This window comes from Coenobita brevimanus, chromosome 87, assembly GCF_032717465.1.
Source record: "Coenobita brevimanus isolate Jiangsu-jjx chromosome 87, ASM3271746v2, whole genome shotgun sequence".
In the NCBI taxonomy this organism is placed as follows: Eukaryota; Metazoa; Arthropoda; class Malacostraca; order Decapoda; family Coenobitidae; genus Coenobita; species Coenobita brevimanus.
The window spans coordinates 10,705,255-10,724,137 of NC_137040.1; the positions used below are offsets into that span (position 1 = coordinate 10,705,255).

General features: G+C 41.2%; 1 protein-coding gene across 1 annotated transcript in view; it reads right to left on the reverse strand.

Moving 5' to 3' along the window:
• The window catches only part of Tmem214 (Transmembrane protein 214), a 358,745-nt gene that overhangs the window by 296,692 nt on the left and 43,170 nt on the right, over window positions 1-18,883 (reverse strand). The window contains exon 3 of the mRNA XM_080281050.1: window positions 5,760-5,951. Within this exon, the coding sequence (XP_080137176.1) occupies window positions 5,760-5,951 (192 nt within the window). The remainder of the gene's footprint in view (window positions 1-5,759; window positions 5,952-18,883) is intronic.

Below are 18,883 nucleotides of genomic sequence, written 5' to 3' on the forward strand. Positions count from 1 at the left end.
AAACTTATGCCATTCCATATACCTTCTCTATCACACCAATAAACTTATTCCACAATAGTTCTTGCACTTACTTCACTTACCTTTATTTTTGTACAGGGGTACAATCACAGCCTTTTTCCACTCTGCTGGCATAGTTTCACTCATCCATAACCTCTTACATATCTCCAACAAGCACTTCATTCCACTCTCTCTACTACACTTAATCATCTCTGCATACACCTCATCAACACCAGCTGCTTTCCCATTTTATCAGCCGCTTCATAGCACTCTTCACCTGTGCGAGCGTTACGTCTCCCAGCACTGCATTCCTTCTCTGTACACCCCCAAAACCAATCGTGTTTACAGCCGCTCTGCTCTCTCTATTCCCATTCACCAGGCTTTCAGAATATTCTTGCTATCTGGTCCTTACTTCATCTCCATGGGTTAATAATCTACCACCTTTATCTTTCACGCCATCACATTTCTTTCCACTTTCACTTTTACGTTTCCGCACCTCTTTCCAGAATAACTTCCTATTTGCAGAGCAGTTCGCATTCACTTTTCTTCCTAGATCATCATTTACCTCCTCCTTTTTTCACTTCACTAGTCTCTTTACGTGCTTCTTGCTCTCGATATATTCAGTTCTTATTTCAACTGAACCCCCGTCCTGTAACCACTTTAGCCACTTCTTCCTCTTTTCCTCCACTGCTCTCTTAACTTCATCATCCCACCATCCCGTACCTTTCTTTGTCGTTACTCTTGCCACACCACACACTGCTTTAGCATTCCTAACTATGCAATCCCTATATGCATTCCACAGGGTGTCCTGATCCATTTCATTCCAGTTCACTGATTCTAACTCCTCCTCTACTTTGGTCCTGTAATCATGTGCCATTTCTTTGATCCTCAGCTTCTCAATTTTCAGTCTTTCTCCCTGACTGCTCCTCTTTCTCCTGATCCGCCTCACTCCTCTCAGCTTGATCTTGCATACTACAATCATAGGATCTGACAGACCTCCACATCGTCCTCTCATGGCCCTTGTATCAGCAACCATTCCCATCATCGACCTCTCTACGAGCACGTAATCAGGCAGGCTTCTTTCAACACGATCCCTGTTCCCTCTATACCATGCATATTTATGTGCATGTTTGTGTTTGAAATACGAGTTACAAATGCACAACCTCCTCTCCTGACACATATCCTTTAGTCCCTTCCCATTATCATTTTCTCCTGGTACTCAATTACAACCCATTATGTCATCCTCAGGACCAGCACCTACTCTTCCATTCATATCCCCCATTATGATCACTTTATAGCTCCTGGGCAGTTCTCCCACTACTTCATCCAGCTCATCCCAAAACCTGTCTTTCTCTCTCTCACTCCTGTCCTCACACAGCGCATACACTACAATCACCACCACTTTCACCTTCTCAAACTTGAACTTGACATACATACACCTCAAGCTGACACATTTGTAGTCTCTCATTCCACTCTGCCACACCTCATTCATCATCAAAGCAACTCCTTCCTTGCATCTTCCTCACCCATTCATTCCCGAACTTACACATTTCACATCCTCCCACTCCTCCACTTCACACCCTTTCATCTTCATTTCACACAATGCCATCACAGCATATCTCGCACTCTTGAACACATTCACTACTTCCACCCTCTTGCTCTCCTTATTCATACTTCTCACATTCCACATGGCCATGCGAATCTGCCCATTTGGTTGGGGCCCTGGGCAGGTACAGTACTGGGCCCTCCGAGGCTCTCTAAAACAACTGCTATGATTAAGTGATTTTGGATAGGGGAATCTGGGAGACACTTAACCCAGCCAGAAATCTCAGATATATGGTTATCACCCAGCATTGTAGATGATTTTCTGGGTACAGGAAATCATTTGGCTTGTTACTCGTACTCTGTGCAGAGATCATATGGCATCTCTACATCCAGTGAGTGGATGATGGGCACCTCCTATCCATCATCATACATTTATTTTGGGATCACATTTTCAAAGCTTCTTGCCCACAGATGATGTAATTACTGAAATACAGCATCTGAAAGTTGTGATTTGCAGTAGAGGAGCCCCCATAACATTGAAAATGAACAGCCGTGTTATTACCATACACCTGCTGTATGTGTGACAACTTGCACATGCAAAATTGCTTTAAAATATATTACAGCATCCTCAAGCTATCATGCAGAGAGGAAGAGTACCACTAAAACTACAGCAACCAAATTCTCTTCACTACGGGCCACAATTACCAGACAAACAGGAAGGCAATGAAACTACTATGTCGACACAAGAGGACTGTATACCACAACCAATTATTAACCTCTAAAGTCCTAATCGCATCAACTGATATGATTTGAGTTTTATGCCAAAATGCCTAATCACATCAATTGAGTGGGGCCTATAAAAAACTGCGGAGCGCTTCCTCTACCTCGATTATGATGTACGTGGATTCTGGGCAATGAGAACTCACCCCCAAGTGGCATGAAGGGGGATCAGACCAACCCGGGCGGTGGGGGGGCACCCCCCCCTCTGGGCCACCTCCATGCCACCCTATACCCCACTCCCTCACTCCCTCCTTGTCCCCCATCACCCTCCTTCCCCTCCACATACCTGCATCTCTTCTCCCATTACCACCTGTTTCCCTTCCCACCCACTCTCGCCCCTCCTCCCACCCTGCTAGCCTTGAGTCCTCCTTGAACCTATCCCTCCCTCCTTGTCCCTCACTACCCTCCCACCCCCTAAAGACCCCCGAGAGGTATCAGGCCACCAAGGTGTTACAGAACACATTGAAGTGCTTTCTTTTCATGTGAAAAGTTGGTTATTTTCCAACCTCTGTATCTATAGGCCTAATCCCCACAGCCTACTTTGTCTCCCCACAGCCTAGTAATCTACCCACACCTACTTTTTTTTTTTTTTTTTAAATACAAGAAAGAAGGAACCAAAGGCCAGGGGCCTGCAAACTGTTCCTTCAAAGAAAAAAACAAAAACAATACAAAAGAGAGCCAAATTCAAGATCTATTCATTTCGAGATGCCTGGACATACTGCATTTGAAAGACTGGAGATCATAGAAAGTAGGAAATACTGACAGAGGGAGACAGTTCCAGAGCTGACCTGTTGCATTAATGAAGGACTGGGAGTAACGGTTAACTCTTGCATTAGAAAGTTGGACAGAAAAGGGGTGAGAGTTTGTTGCTACACTGTTTTCATGACTGATGTGACAAAACACTTTGAAATGGCCTGTTTCAATAAGAAAAATATGTAGTTATCAAAATTTTCATGTTTTCGAGTGTTTTTGAGGGGTTACTATTATAAACTTTTATTAACTTTGACGTGCGATTGTGCGGTGACCATTTGGTCTACGGGGGTGCAGACTGCGTTGTCTGGTGTGTAAATTCTTCCTCTTTAGCAAGAACACAATCAATTTGCCCTTGGTGAAAGTCAACAAAACACCCCAGAACTGTAGTTGTGGGAGATACCCTACCTGAAATAACTGCAGTCTTTTGGGTTTAAAACTACATTCTTTAATAATTATAAACAGCAGTAGTATAACAAACTCATGTTACTTAAGCATGACTTGCTTGAAGTGCATAAGACAATAAAGCCTATTTTGTTAAAGAAAGCCTATTATTTTTTCCTTAACTCAGGTGGGGATCAAGTTTAAAACATAACTCACTTTTTTGTCATAGCCCTGAAAAATTATAACCGATGATGACATAAAGATAATTTATCCAGTAAGATAATTTCCACAAGGAATTCTTATTTTACATAAGTGCATCAGTACACACACAACACAGACAGAAAGAAGCAAACCTGAAAAATATTGACTGACTAGGTGTTCATAAAAAGAGATTATCTCTATCTATCTATCATCTATTGCCAGATGCCTCAATCCTGTTCGGGGTGGCCACAAACAAATCGCCTCCACGTCACCCTGTCCCCCGCCATTTCACTGCCCTGCTCCCAACTCACACCCCCTTCTCTCATATACCTCTCCACCCCATCCCTCCATCTCATCCTCGGCCTCCCCCTCCCTCTCCCCCCCTCCATTCACTCACATATACTCTCTTCATCAGTCTTTCACCCTCCATCCTCTCCACATGGCCAAACCACCTAAGTGTATTCCTCCTAATGCTTCCTATCACATCCACATCCACACCACAACGCTCCTTTATATCATCATTTGTCAGCCTGTCTCTCCATGTGACTCCACAGGCTCCTCTTAAATAACTCATTTCCACTGCTTTCACTATTGACTTGTGCCCTTTCAACAACGTCCAAGCTTCACTTCCATACGTTAGAGTTGGTATCACAATACTGTCATGTAATAACTTTTTCACTTCCATGCTCACTTCCCTGTTTCTTATCGCTGCTTTCAAGGAACCAGCAACCTTTCTTCCCTGCTGTACCCATTCAAACACTTCACCCTCCAAACCTCCATCCTTACTCATCACACTACCCAAGTTCTTAAATGTACTCACATTTTCCAATTCCTCACCATCCAACCTCGCCGTACATTCACTGACTTCACCTCTCTCAAAGACCATCACTTTACTCTTCCCTACATTCACCTTTAGATTCCATTTCTTACACACTCTCCCGAACTCATCCACCAAGCCTTGCAGCTCCCCTTCGTCTTCACTCAACAACACAGTATCATCTGCAAACAACAGTACAGGGAGTTTCCAAATACTACCCTCTCTCATCAGGGCCACTCCAACATCCACTACCCTACCTTGTACCTCTTTTATTACCCCATCCATGTACAGAATGAACAACCATGGAGACATGACACAACCCTGTTTCAACCCAACCTTCAAAGAGAAAAATTCACTCAGTTCACCATCTACACGCACTGCAGCCTTAGCACCATCACACATACTCTTCACAGCATTCAGCAACTTCCCATCTACTCCATATATTCTTAATACTTTCCACAATCCTTGTCTATCCACCCTGTCATATGCATTCTCCAAATCCATGAAAGCCGCATACAATTTCTTTCCCTTCTCTACAAACTTTTCCACTAAAGATCTAAGAATGAATATCTGATCTACACAACCTCTTCCCTTCCTAAAGGCTCCCTGTTCTTCTCCAAATAATTCCTCTGTTATTTCCCTAACTCTGTCAATACGTATCCTACCATACACTTTTCCTATTATACTAAGAAGACAAATGCCCCTATGATTACAACACACTTCTTTTTCCCCTTTTCCTTTGTACAAGGGAATAATTATACCTAGTACAATATATCTAGTACAATTATTCCTAGTACAATAATCTCTTATATAAATAGATTATTGTACCAGGAATTCAGTAATACCCCAGTTTTAAAGAAGGTCTATGTTGCATCGTCGTATTGCTTATAAAGGTTCCAACATATTTGCATGTATCAGCCTTGGTCACCTAATGGCAGGTCTCCACGCTGCTCAATCTCTGGCAGCCTTTCTATTCAGCTCTTTGTCCCTGAGGTTGCATTCTATGACCTTGTTCCAGGTCTTATTCAGTTGGCCTCTGGCAACCCTACCCCCAACGTTCACACTTCTCACTTTCTGCATCCAACTGTCATCCTCCATCTTCTCCACATGCCCAAACCATCTCAATCTGCCCCCCTTCATCACAGCACCAATAAATTCCAGTTCCATCCTTCCTCTCAACTTTTCAATTGTAAACCTAGTCCTCCCAGGTCTACCTCTAAATATAATTAAAAGATGTACTCATAAACTTTCTGTTCAGTTAATAATTACACTGTATGCTACTAACCTTCTTAACATCTGTGCTCATAAGAGAAACAGGGAAGCCAGGTGGATGTCCTCTAAAAGCCGGATCAGGGGTGTGGACGGGGTTGACACGCACATTTAGGTATGAGGCCAAATCCTTCAGCCAGATCAGTGGTGAATCACGAAATCGTGACATCACCACATCTAACAGATTCTGCATTTGGCTTACACTCAGCTGTCATGAAAATATATATGGTATTAATGTTACAGTATCTGGCACTTTGAAATAGATAATATAAACTGACAAATAATTAAGTTAAATATTTTACTGATGGCATAAAAGAATATCAATACTGTATATATTATTCAGCAGGCTACAATTATTTTGGATAGGGTAGAGCTTCTCCACTCTCTCCAGTTATTGTGAAATTACAAGTAACTCAACATGAAACATGCCCACCCAAATCTTCCATTCATTAAGTGAGGAATGGTTCTGCACAATTAAAGGCAATCAGAATCCATCCATCCATTCATCATCCAATTCTACGGTGCCCCATGAGGAGCGTAGGAGCCCAGGGCTAGGCAGTTGGTCGTGGCATTTAAGATGAGAGTGACCAACCTCATTCATCCCTGAGTGGCATTACGTGAGCAATAAACCCCAACCACCCCTTGGATATAAACCTTCACTGGCTCAATCTGATTGGAGCACAATAATTACCCACTAAACCACCAGGCGCCAAAATTTGGTTATGTGGTTACCACCCAGCGTAGTAAATGGTTTCCTGGTGTACAGGAAACCATTTGGCTTGTCAATCAGTGTAGAGTCACCCACAGGCAGAAGGAAGAGGAAAGAATGAAGGAATGAAAGACAGAAGAGGGAGTGTAAAGTACCTGTAAGCAGAAAGACAAGGGAAGAAAGACAGAAGAAGATGGAAGGAAAGAAGGATGGAGGAGAGGACAGGGCAGACACCCGAGAGCAGCACTACATTGAGTGAGTGGATGGTGGGTGCCCCCACCTACCACAATCAGAATACATAATGAAATAATGAACTACAGTTTATCTGTAATCTTACCAAATTATCAGCACCATCAATACTCAGTTTCCACTATTTGGAAAGGTTGGGAATCATCCTAAATGAAAAACATTAGACAGCAGAGAAACTATTAACAATGTGCTCTATGAAATGTGTCAAACATATATCCACTCACCATTTAGACAACTTATATTTTCAAGGCTAATCCATTCCAGATATCTATAGCTATGTTTGGGAAATTAAATTTTCCCACAACACTGAGAAGCCTACCCCACCTCAATTTGTATTCATGCCCTCCAGTCCCTCCATCATCCACTGCAAAAAGTTCCACTCTGTCCAATCATTCTACGCCTCTTACTCCTTTATACATCATATTCAAGTTTCCCCTATACTGTACACCCTTTGCCATAATGCGGGCAATTACAGCTTCCCTAGTCTTTCTTCATAGAAAAGCTCTCTCAAGTCAGGAATTATCTTTGTGGCTATCCTTTGTACCTTCTTCAGTTTACCGACGAGGTTTTTAAATGTAGTGACCATATAATTTTTGAGAACAGTACTTAAGTCTTGGCCTTATCATGAACACTATAATCTCTCATAACATCTCCTCATCCATAAATTAAAAGTTACTCTCATGTTTGTTAAGAGTTTATATGTCCCTTCAATAATCCTGTTAATATGTTTCCAGATGACAGGCTGCCTATATGATTGCTCCAAAATCCTTCTCTTCTTCTGCTTTGCTAATTTTCTCTTTTCCCTTTTTGTATTAATACCTGGGTCTCTTCTCACTGACCCTCATTTCTAATATTACATTTCATTGCACTACAATCTGTTTTCCAGGTCTGGTTCCAGCTGTGTATTTGCCTAAGTCATCTTGCAACTCTTTACAGCTAGCTTCATTTATGTTATTTTTCATGATTCTTGCATTATCTGCAAACTTGTTCATATAGCTACTCAACCATTCTGGCATGTTGTGTGTGTGTGTGTGTGTGTGTGTGTGTGTATATATATATATATAAAAGTTGTTGGAGGGAGCACTCACCAACCAATTACTTGATGTAGTGCTGCTCTCGGGTGTCTGCCCTTTCCTCTCTTCCTTCTTTCTATTTTTCTTCTTCCGTCTTTCCTTCCTTCATTCTTTCCTCTTCCTTCTCTCTACTGATGACTCTACACCGAATGACAAGCCAAGTGGTTTCCTGTACACCAGGAAACAATTTACTATGCTGGGTGGTAACCACATAACCAAATTATGGCGCCTGGTGGTTTAGTGGGCAATTAAGGCGCTCAAATCGGATTGAGCTGGTGCAAGTTTATATCCAAGGGATGGTTGGGTTTATTGTTCATGTAGTGCCACTCAGGGATGAGTGAGGCTGATCATGTAGTGTCACTCAGGGATGAGTGAGGCTGGTCACTCTCATCTTCAATGTCTGGACCAACTTGTCTAGCCCCGGGCTCCTATGCTCCTCATTGGGCAACACTGGATTAGACGAGGAATGAATGAATGAATATATATCAGGGTTGGCATAGGTAGCTCCCAGGGTTCCTACCCACTTACCCGCCCAGGCCAGGTTTTGTAGTTCAAAAAACCCCAGAGGGTAATTTTAAAAACTAAGAGTAAAAAAACACATTAATTATTTAATTAATCTTATATATATACATACATACATACACAAATTTAAAGACTGAGTGCTCCACATAAAGTGTGGTTCGAGTCTCATGTCCTAATGGCAGCACTCAATGATGCCCTATTCTGAGCAGTTTCACTTGTCAAGTTTTTAAATTCAAGATCAGATTGTATAGTCTGATCCCAGGTCTTTCTAGGTATAACCCTTGGTGCAGCTCCCTCCACATTCACTGACTTGCATCTTTTCAACCAACTTAGTTCATCCATCCTCTCCACACGCCCAAACCAATCACGCCTGCTTGTGAAAATCTCATCATTGATACTCTTGATACCTAACCGTCTCCTCAGTTCTTTATCAGATATACTATCTTGCAAATGGGCCACACACATCCACCTCACCATTCTCATCTCATTATGTTCCATTCTGTTGATATCATCTGCTTTGACAGACCACGTTTCTGATGCATATGTCATTGCACTCCTAACACATGAAGCGTATACCTTTCCCTTCAAGGGGAGTGGGAGCCTTCTCATGTTTAGAATTGGCAGTAGCTCTCTGAACTTTCCTCAACTACACCTGATTCTGGTGCTAGTAGCGGCCTCGGCCCCACTACTGCCACAGATGGTATCTCCCAAGTGGCAAAACTTGTCCTCCATTTCCAGTGTAGCATTGCCAAAGTTCACACTCTCAAGCCAGTCATTCACCACAACCTCATCTTTGCATACTATACATACAAATTTCTCAACTTGATTAACTAAAATTAAAAATAGTGGACCAACTTAAACACATAATACAATATTTATATGTAGACATTCATCATCATCATCATCCAATCCAACTTGCCCCACGAGAAGCATAGGAGCCCGGGGCTAGGCAAGTTGGTCCTGACATTTAAGATGAGAGTGACCAGCCTCACTTATCTCCGAGTGGCATTACGTGAGCAATAAACCCCAACCACCCCTTGGATATAAACCTTCACCGGATCAGTCCAATTGGAGCTCCGTAATTGCCCACTAGCCACCAGATGCCAAAATTTGGTTATATGGTTACCACCCATCATAGTCATTCAGTGCAGAGTCACTCACAGGCTGAAGGAAGAGGAAACAATGAAGGAAAGTAAGACAGAAGAGGGAGTGTAAAGTCACCCACAGGCAGAAGGGCAAGGAAAGAATGAAGGAAAGGAAGCCAGAAGAGGATGGAGAGGAAAGGGCAGACACCTGAGAGCAGCACTACATTGAGTGAGTGGATGGTGAGTGCCCCCACCTACCGCAAATTTCTATCTTTTCTCCATATTATATTCATGAAAACTTAGGGTGTCATTGGATATCCTTGGGGTTAATTTTGTTTCAGGCAGGCAAATAATATGAGGTTCCTTTTCTTTGGTAAAGAGTCTTATCTCTAATAACCATGAAACCATTTACAATGCTGGGTGGTAGCCATATGACCAAACTTATATGTGCTCCCTACGTGTCAACAAGTGGGTTGGTGGAGGGTTAGTGTCCCTCCCTGTAAAACAAATAACTCAAAGTCGAATGGCCACCCCTTAGGGGATTATGGTGTCTAGCAATAGACAGATAGATAGACAGATTTTGGATACCATTCCATCTACATTTGAGTACATCGACTTAATCAAGTTATTTACATATTTGACATAGTTTGAGTCTACTACATTCCCCTTTTTTTTTTCTTTTAATCCCTGCTGTTTATATGCAATTTTCTTACTTGTAACCCTACTACTTTGTAAAAAACTTTACTTCTCTCTTTCTCTGATCTTTCCTCATTTTTTGTTTTTGCCTCTTCCCTCTTTTCTTTTAGTAATCCCCATTCTCCTGAGTTAGGCATCTTTTTTCCACATTTTTTTTTAATTCCTCTGATTCCTTGAGTTACCATTTTTTAATACTCAGTCTACATTGTTTACACTTTGGAAGATTACTTTCAGATGCCATGACTTGTTTTTCTCATACTTCCTTAGCCTTTTGTATTCCTCTAGACTATATCTTTCTCACATATGTCCTCTGATACTTCTGTAAACATGTTCATTATATTTACCATCTCCTTTTGGTCTCTACAGTTTCTGTTTCTTATTTCTGCTTCATCTTTACCAGTGATTACTATAGATTTGTTGATCTCAGATTTGGGCTGTTTTTTTATATATTTCTTTCACTTCCTATCTTATGCTTTTTCTTTGACCTTGTTTTTTAACTCTTGATTCACTCTTACAATCTCAGCATGTGTACTTTGAACTTCATCGATGCAATTTCTCATCAATTCATTTGCCTGAATTATCTTCTCTTCAATATTACTGCTTTGTTCCATCAGACTGCCTGCTTTCTTAATTTTATCTGTAGCATTTTTTAACTCAAAAAAAAAAAAAAATAAATAATAATAATAATAAATCTCTCATGGTTGACTACTGTACTCCCCATTTCACTTGTTTTCTTTTTCAGTGAATCTACCTCAGCTGACAACTCATCTACTGTTGTGTCTTTTCTGTTCTTTTCCTTTACTAATTCTTCATTTTTTTCCTTCTGCAGGTGTAGTTCCTTTCTGACTGCCTCTATTTCCAGATGAAAAGCTGACTTCAGTTTATTCATATTCTCTATTAATTTATGTGCACTCGCTAGTTTTGTGCCTAATTGGTACCACAATCGCGTCATGAAACTAAAATTCGCGAAACTTGTGTGTATACAATGCTTTACATGTAATAAGTTGTACAGTAATTTGTTCCAGGGTCAGCCACCTCCTTCCCCCTTAGCTACCCATTAATGACACAATACCCCTCCTACAAATTACATACAGTTTATCAGACATATATTGTTGAACCGTAATACTAAAGACTTTACTAACGGTGATACATAGGTTGAGCTGGTTGATGAAGCCTGAAGATGAGTTCCGAGGCTGGGAGTGGTGGTTAATTACCACCTGTCCCCTCACTGCTCCCTACCACCACTGTTGAGTCCCCCACACCACCACTTCTTCATACTCACACCTTTACAGTACTCCCAGGTACCCTCACCCTTCCTTGAACCCTCAGCACTGCAGTCACTCATATTGTAATCGTGAAACACGTTACGCAACACGCAAAACAGAGACTCAAGAGAGAGAGTGCTGTGAGCGTGAGATCACAACAATACTAAATGTTGCAGGATATGACGTCACAATCATGGTGGCGGTGGCCATGAACAAGTGACTGAGAAAATGCGTATGAGTGTGATCACTTGCTGCCAGGGTTCACAAAACTCCCAGTAAAATCGCAAGACTTCTTGCAGAGGAACATTCCTTTGTGTAGCAAAACAGCTAAATGCAAAAGAGTATTTTGCAAAACTAGTGAGTGCATTGTATATGTTTCCATTTCAACCAGATCTCTGTATCCATCATTATGTTTTCTTCTTTTATACCTTCCCTTACCTACAATAGGCACTTCTGGAAAGAACGACATCTTACAGAAAGATAAATTCTACTTACAATCTGGCATCTCCCTGCTACCTGCTGGTGTGGTATGACAACGTCCTGATGCTTGCCTTGCCTCAGTGAATTCCTTGGAGCACTCATTTTTTATGTATGCTTTTTGGACTACAATTTTTTGCTTATACTTCCTCTACTATAATAAATCATCACTTAATTTAACTTAGTACCAAGCTTGATTCATTACAGTATAGATAATCACCAGCATCGGGGCATGGCAATGTGTGTCCGTCCTCTCTCGCTGCCACTGTGTGTGTGTGTGTGTGTGTGTGTGTGTGTGTGTGTGTGTGTGTGTGTGTGCGTGTGTGTGAAGCTAAAATTGCCAGTACACTGACTGTCAAGTTTAAAATGAGGATGCAATCCACATCATGAGCATCTCTACACAAAGCATTTCCTTCACTCATTTCTGTCATTTGTAAATTTGATTTCTCAAGTGCCACACATCACTTTCTCACATACTACCTTTCTTCACAGCCCTTCATGCTTCCTCTTACTTTCAACCTTACATACTGGTAGATGTTGTTTTTAGACATCTTAATGCTATTCTGTGTGTGTGTGTGTGTGTGTGTGTGTGTGTGTGTGTGTGTGTGTGTGTGCGCGCATTTACCTAGCTGTTGTATTTACCTGGTTGTGCTATACAGGAAATGAGCTATGCTCGTGTGGTCCCGTCTCTGTTTCTCAGTAAGTCAAAATTTGCTTTAAACTCGTTTAAGTTTCTAGACTGGACAATCTCTTTGTCCAGGCTATGCCACAGGTCTATGCATCTGCAAGGAAAACTATATTTCTTGATATCCTTCAAGCAGCTTGGCTTCTTCAGTTTCATTTCATGTTTTCTTGTTTCTCTCATATCCCATACAAACAGATCTTCTCTGTCAATTTTATCTACTTCCACCATGGTCCTGAACACCGCAATCATGTCACCCCTCTCTCTCCTATCCTCTAAGGAAGACAAATCAAGCTTTTCCAGTCTCTCTCTGTACGACAGATCCGCCAGGCTGGGAACCATCCTGGTTGCTGTTCTTTGTATTCTCTCAATCTTGTTTATACCTTTCTTTTTGTGTGGGGACCACACTGCTGCTGCATATTCAAACCAAGGGCGGATCATAGCCACTATCAATTTTTTCATCATCTCCTCATCCATGTAATGAAATGCTACTCTTATACTGGTCAAGAGTTTATACATCTCTCTATCTGTCTTGCTAATGTGTTTTTCAGGTGACAAACTATCTTGGACCAGCATTTCCAAATCTTTCTCTTCTCTTGCTTTTGTGATTGGTTCATTACCTATCAAATAAGTCAGTGATGGTCTCTTGGTACTTTTACCCACTTCCAATATTTACCGTTTTTTTGCGTTGAATATCATTTCCCATACCCGGCTCCAATCACGTATCCTATCCAGATCTTCCTGCAGCATTTTACAGTCTTCCTCAACTTCTACTTTCCTCAAGATCTTCACATTATCAGCAAACAGACATGCATAACTGTTCATCCCATCTACCATATCATTTACATAAATCAGGAACATTACTGGCGCTAACACCGAGCCCTGTGGGACTCTACTTGTTACGTCCTTCCATCCAGACATCCTGTCCTTTATTACCGTCCACATTTGTCTGTCTCTCAAAAAGTCTCCCATCCATTCCAGGAGGTTTCCCTTCAGTCCTCCTATATGCTCCAATTTCCACAATACAGAAGGCTCTCGATCTTCGATCGGTTTTGGGACCGAAAAAAACAATCGAAATACGATTTATCGAAGTGCAAATTGATAAACTTATGGGAAAAAAATAAATGGGACCGGCTTGTTGCAGACAAACCTACATCAACTATTACGTATATGCTTATACCCACCCAAAATCATAACACAGCCATATATTTGCTTATATTTAGTACATATTTACTTACTATCAGCAATAAAAGCAAGAAATACAGGCTGCACACACTTTAATATAGATAGAATGAAGCTCATGTGGTGAATGTTAGGTTCCAAGACAATTCACTGTCAATTCGCCATCAAAACATTGGACGATTCCCCATCAGGACAATTCGCACCCTGGACGATTCCGTCATTCTATAAATATAAATACAGGTATCATTAATTAATCAATACTTTAATAACTATATTTCAAGGGGATCCATCAGAATCTATGTTCAATAGCGCAGGCTTTGGATATTACAGTATTTATTAGTTGCACCTTTAGTCAATACTGTTATTAACTTGCTTCTTCCTCGCTGCAGTTGCCTTTGAATTATATTCTAGCATCACTCAAAGCTCTCTTCATTAATGACGTTGGATTGTCTTGTTACTGTTATGATGGCGAATTGACTTGACGGCAAATTGTCCCGACCAGTTCCGAGACGGTGGTTGAGTCACTGTTGCCAGCCACCACTGCCACCCTTGCTGCCATCACTCGTGCTCACCCCAACCCCGCTTGAGTGAACACCTGCTTCCTTATCCTTGTCCCAATCACCATGGCCACTGCTGTTGATGATTTCACTGCCACCATCATCACAAAAAAAATTTCAAACGTTTGAATGAGGACAAGCTTCACCAAGTGGCCAGTAGGTGACATAACAGATGAACAGATGAGCTTCGACTTGTGCTGGCAACCTGGCTTGAGTGATCGAAGCATGGCTTTTGAAATCGAAGCACGAAATATCGAAGTAAGATTACTCAAAGATCAAGAGCCTACTGTACTGTAAATTTCTTTTGAGGTACCTTGTTGAAGGCCTTCTCCAAATCTAAACACACACACAATCCACCCAACCATCTCTCTCCTGTAGCATGTCAATCGATCTTGAGTTAAAGCTCAACAGGTTGGAAACACATGACCTTCCACTTCTGAATCCAAACTGACATTAAGCCAAAATATTCATCTCTTCCAGATATTTTATCTATCTATCTTTCAGGATTCTCTCGCACAATTTTGCGACCATGATGGTTAGGGACACTGGTCTATAATTCAGGAGTTCTTCCTTGTTTCCTCCCTTATAAACTGGTACCACATTTGCCCTCTTCCATTCTCAAGGCACTTTCCCCTCTTCCAGAGAACACACAATTAAACTGTGAATCTTATCTGCCAGTTGTTCCCTGCATTCCTTCAGTACCCAATTAGAGATTCAGTCCAGTCATGGGGCTTTCTTTTACACCTTGAGTTTCCAGTAATTTGTACTCTTCCTGGACTTCCACTTTTATATCTTTTATCATTACTTTTCTAGTCACTCCCACCTCCTCCACAAAATCCCTTTCATTAGTGAAAACTGATTGGAAACATTTATTAATTATTTCAGCTTGCATTGCCGCATCTTTATAGACCTCTCCTTCTACTTAGTCTGGTGATTCCCTCCTTTTGTTTCAATTTGCCATTGACAAATCTATAAAACAATTTGGGATCTTCCTTATATTTGTCAATTATACCTTTTTCAAAGTTCCTTTCTTCCTCTCTACGTATTCTTGTATATTCATTTCTAGTTCTTTTACATTCTTCCTTTGTTCTGTTATTACCTCTCTTTCTCCAGTTGTTCCACGCCATGTCCTTCTCTTTTTTTTGCTATCATACATCTTCTAGTAAACCACTCCTTTTTCCTGTTTTCTTTCCCCCTTACTCTTGGTGCATATTTTTCCACTCCCAAATTATTGTGGTCTAGAAAGATATCCCACTTTCTCTGTATCTCTCTTGTTTCTCTGAATTTTCTCCAATCTGCATTTTTGAAAAATTTCCTCAATCCTTTAAAGTTTGCTTTCCCAAAGTTGTACCTTCCCTGCCTATAAAGCTCATCTCTTGGCTCCACGTTCCCTATTATCATCTGGAACTCAATGACCACCTGATCACTTTTTCCTATAGAGGAGAGATATTTCAAAGATTCAATTACATCAAGTTCTTTGGTTAGCAGTAAAACTAATCCTGCTGGTGTGTCATAATCTCAGAATCATGTCTCTTCTTTAACCCTCAGCGTCATTACAGTATTCATTGATATATTTAACAATATAAAGCCCCACGAATCTTCACTGCCTCCTGAGTCCCACTCCTCCCAGTTCATCTCTTCACAAATGAAATCACCCATTAGAATTACATTGTTGCTTTTCTCAATCACTTTCTGTAAATAACTAACCATGTCTGACAATATCTCATGGTATTCATCATCATTCCATGCTCTTGTCTTAGGGGGAACATATACTACTGCCATATCTCGCTTGCCATTCTCTCCAGTCTCTAATTTCATATTTATCACATCAGCCCTACCCTCTCCTATTTGCACAGTATCTACATTTATGTTGTTCTTCACTGCTATCATCACTCCTCCTCATGTTTTTTCTGTCTCTTCTCCACAGTTTGTATTTAACATCTCCCATATGGATATCAATATCCTCTCTTACTTGGTCTCTACAAAGCACATAACATCTGGTTCATGGATCCTCAAAAAATCGATATTAAACCACCAACATTAGTATATGCCACTTTCAAACTTTATTTGCTGTTTTTATACCCTCTTCTTTCCTTCTCTCCGTTGGTACCACTGCCTCAATTTCTGATCCATAACTCTCCAATAAAACACTGTCTTCTCTTCCTCCATTCTCTATTCGTTTTTTGCCCTTGCTTCCTTTACTAACTCCTTTATTTTAGCTCTTTCTTCCTCATCTGCATCTCTCCTTATCCAAACAATTTTTAACCCTCTCTGTCAGATAATTTCCATGTTCTACCGATGATTTCATTTACCATTACCTGGGACTTAAACTTAACCTTCAATGGCCTCGCCCCTCCTTCCTTGTACTTTCCTAACCTAAACACTTCTTCAATCTCTTCTTGAGCTTCATTGTTACCCTCCATAACTGCTGATATTATCTCTTTAACCTTACTCAGTTCTTCTCTTCCTCTTTCTGATCTTACTGTCATACGTTTCCTCTGACCCCTGAAATTATTACACATTTTCTATCTGCTACATACCTGACTAAAGATTCTCTACTTCTCAGTAACCTAACCACTTCCTTCTCCACCTTTTCCTTCCTTTGTTGTTCTATAATCTTTTTCAAATTTACATTTCCTTCTTCCTAAACTTTCTTCCACCCCTTATGTTGTTCCTTGGTTTCCTTAATGTGCTCATCTTGCATCCTTGATTTTGATTCATTCTCATCGTTTACTTTTCATCCTGTCCCTTTCTTCTTCCAATCTCTTATTTTCCCTCTTGACCAGTTTTATTTCATTTGAGGCAGATTCATTACTCACTATTAATTCTGTGACATCTCTTTCTTTTTCAGCAGTGTGTGTGCAAACTTTTTCCAGTTTATTTTGTAGGACTTTGATCTCTTTCTTGTGCTCTAAGGTCCGTTCCTGCAACTCTCTAAATACAGTACTGTCCATTCCTTTTTAACTCCTGGAGATTCCTCTCCGTCATTTTCTCTACTCCTGCTGCTCGTGCTTGGTTCAGCTTAGTACATGTACTTCCCTTTCCCACATCATCATCGGAGAAGCCCGCATACTCCCCTTCAGCAGATGTAAACAACGTACCGTCCACCCTCTGCCATGATGCAACCATATGGAAACTTTTTATTTCCACCGTATCTTGTGCTCTCTATGACCGAAACCTGCATTTTTTTAAACTAATGTCCGAAGGGACCACCACTCACGCACTCAATAACATAATCACAATAGGCTGGTCTCGTTTTCGCCGCTGATTCAACAATTATTTCCCCACGATCCAGGAAGAGCTCCGTCTCTGTCAGCAACCTGTGTGTGTGTGTGTGTGTGTGTGTGTGTGTGTGTGTGTGTGTGTGTGTGTGTGTGTGTGTGTGTGTGTGTGTGTGTGTGTGTGTGTGTGTGTGTGTGTGTGTGTGTGTGTGTGTGTGTGTGTGTGTGTGTGTGTGTGTGTGTGTGTGTGTGTGTGTGTGTGTGTGTGTGTGTGTGTGTGTGTGTGTGTGTGTGTGTGTGTGTGTGTGTGTGTGTGTGTGTGTGTGTGTGTGTGTGTGTGTGTGTGTGTGTGTGTGTGTGTGTGTGTGTGTGTGTGTGTGTGTGTGTGTGTGTGTGTGTGTGTGTGTGTGTGTGTGTGTGTGTGTGTGTGTGTGTGTGTGTGTGTGTGTGTGTGTGTGTGTGTGTGTGTGTGTGTGTGTGTGTGTGTGTGTGTGTGTGTGTGTGTGTGTGTGTGTGTGTGTGTGTGAAGTTACTACTGCCATTACACTGACTGTCAGGTTTAAAATGATGGTGCATCCCACTTCATGACCATCTCTACACAAAATATTTCGCTCACTAATTTCTGTCATTTGTAACTGTGCTTCCTCAAGTGTTCACATACTACCTTTCTTCACAGCCCTTCATGCTTCCTCTTACTTTCAACCTCACTTACTGGTACCTAGTTGTTTTTCACTATCTTAATGTTATTCCATCTATGTAGCCATCCCATCCAACCCAGTATCTTCTATTCTTTGATCAAGAGACTTCCTTATGCTATACAGTAACTTTTAAAGCTGTAACTGTATCTCATTAAATTCATTCAAAGCAGCCCCCCAAATATACAACAACTTCATTTCAGCTGCTGGGGCTCTTAAGTCTGATTTAATAAGCTCTTGCAATGTCACACATATTATGGTTATATAACTGAAGTACGAGGAGGGCCTTCATTCATGTGATGGCACCCATATGACTGGACGTATCCACTGCCTTGTTATACAAAAGTTCATAAACTTCCTCCCTATCCCCTGAAAGGAGGATGGTGGACTGCAGGAAAAGGACAACTTAGACCTACTGTCTACTGGGTTCATATCCAGATGGGCTTGAGGTAACAATGTAACTGAAGGGTATTAAGACTCCTACACTCAGCTCTCTTATGACCATTCAATTCCATATCAGTGCTTTCAGACCATCAGCCACTTTCTGAGTCAGTCTACTTTTCATCTCCTTCTCACACTTCCATTTCTCGTCCATCACCACAGAACTAACCATTTCTCAGGCCCCTTTTCAATTTATCTATCATCTAATCCTTTACTGTCCTACCAGGAACATGGTGACCAAGTGCTATGCTACTATCTCCAAACATTCATGGCAAGAGATCAGTTG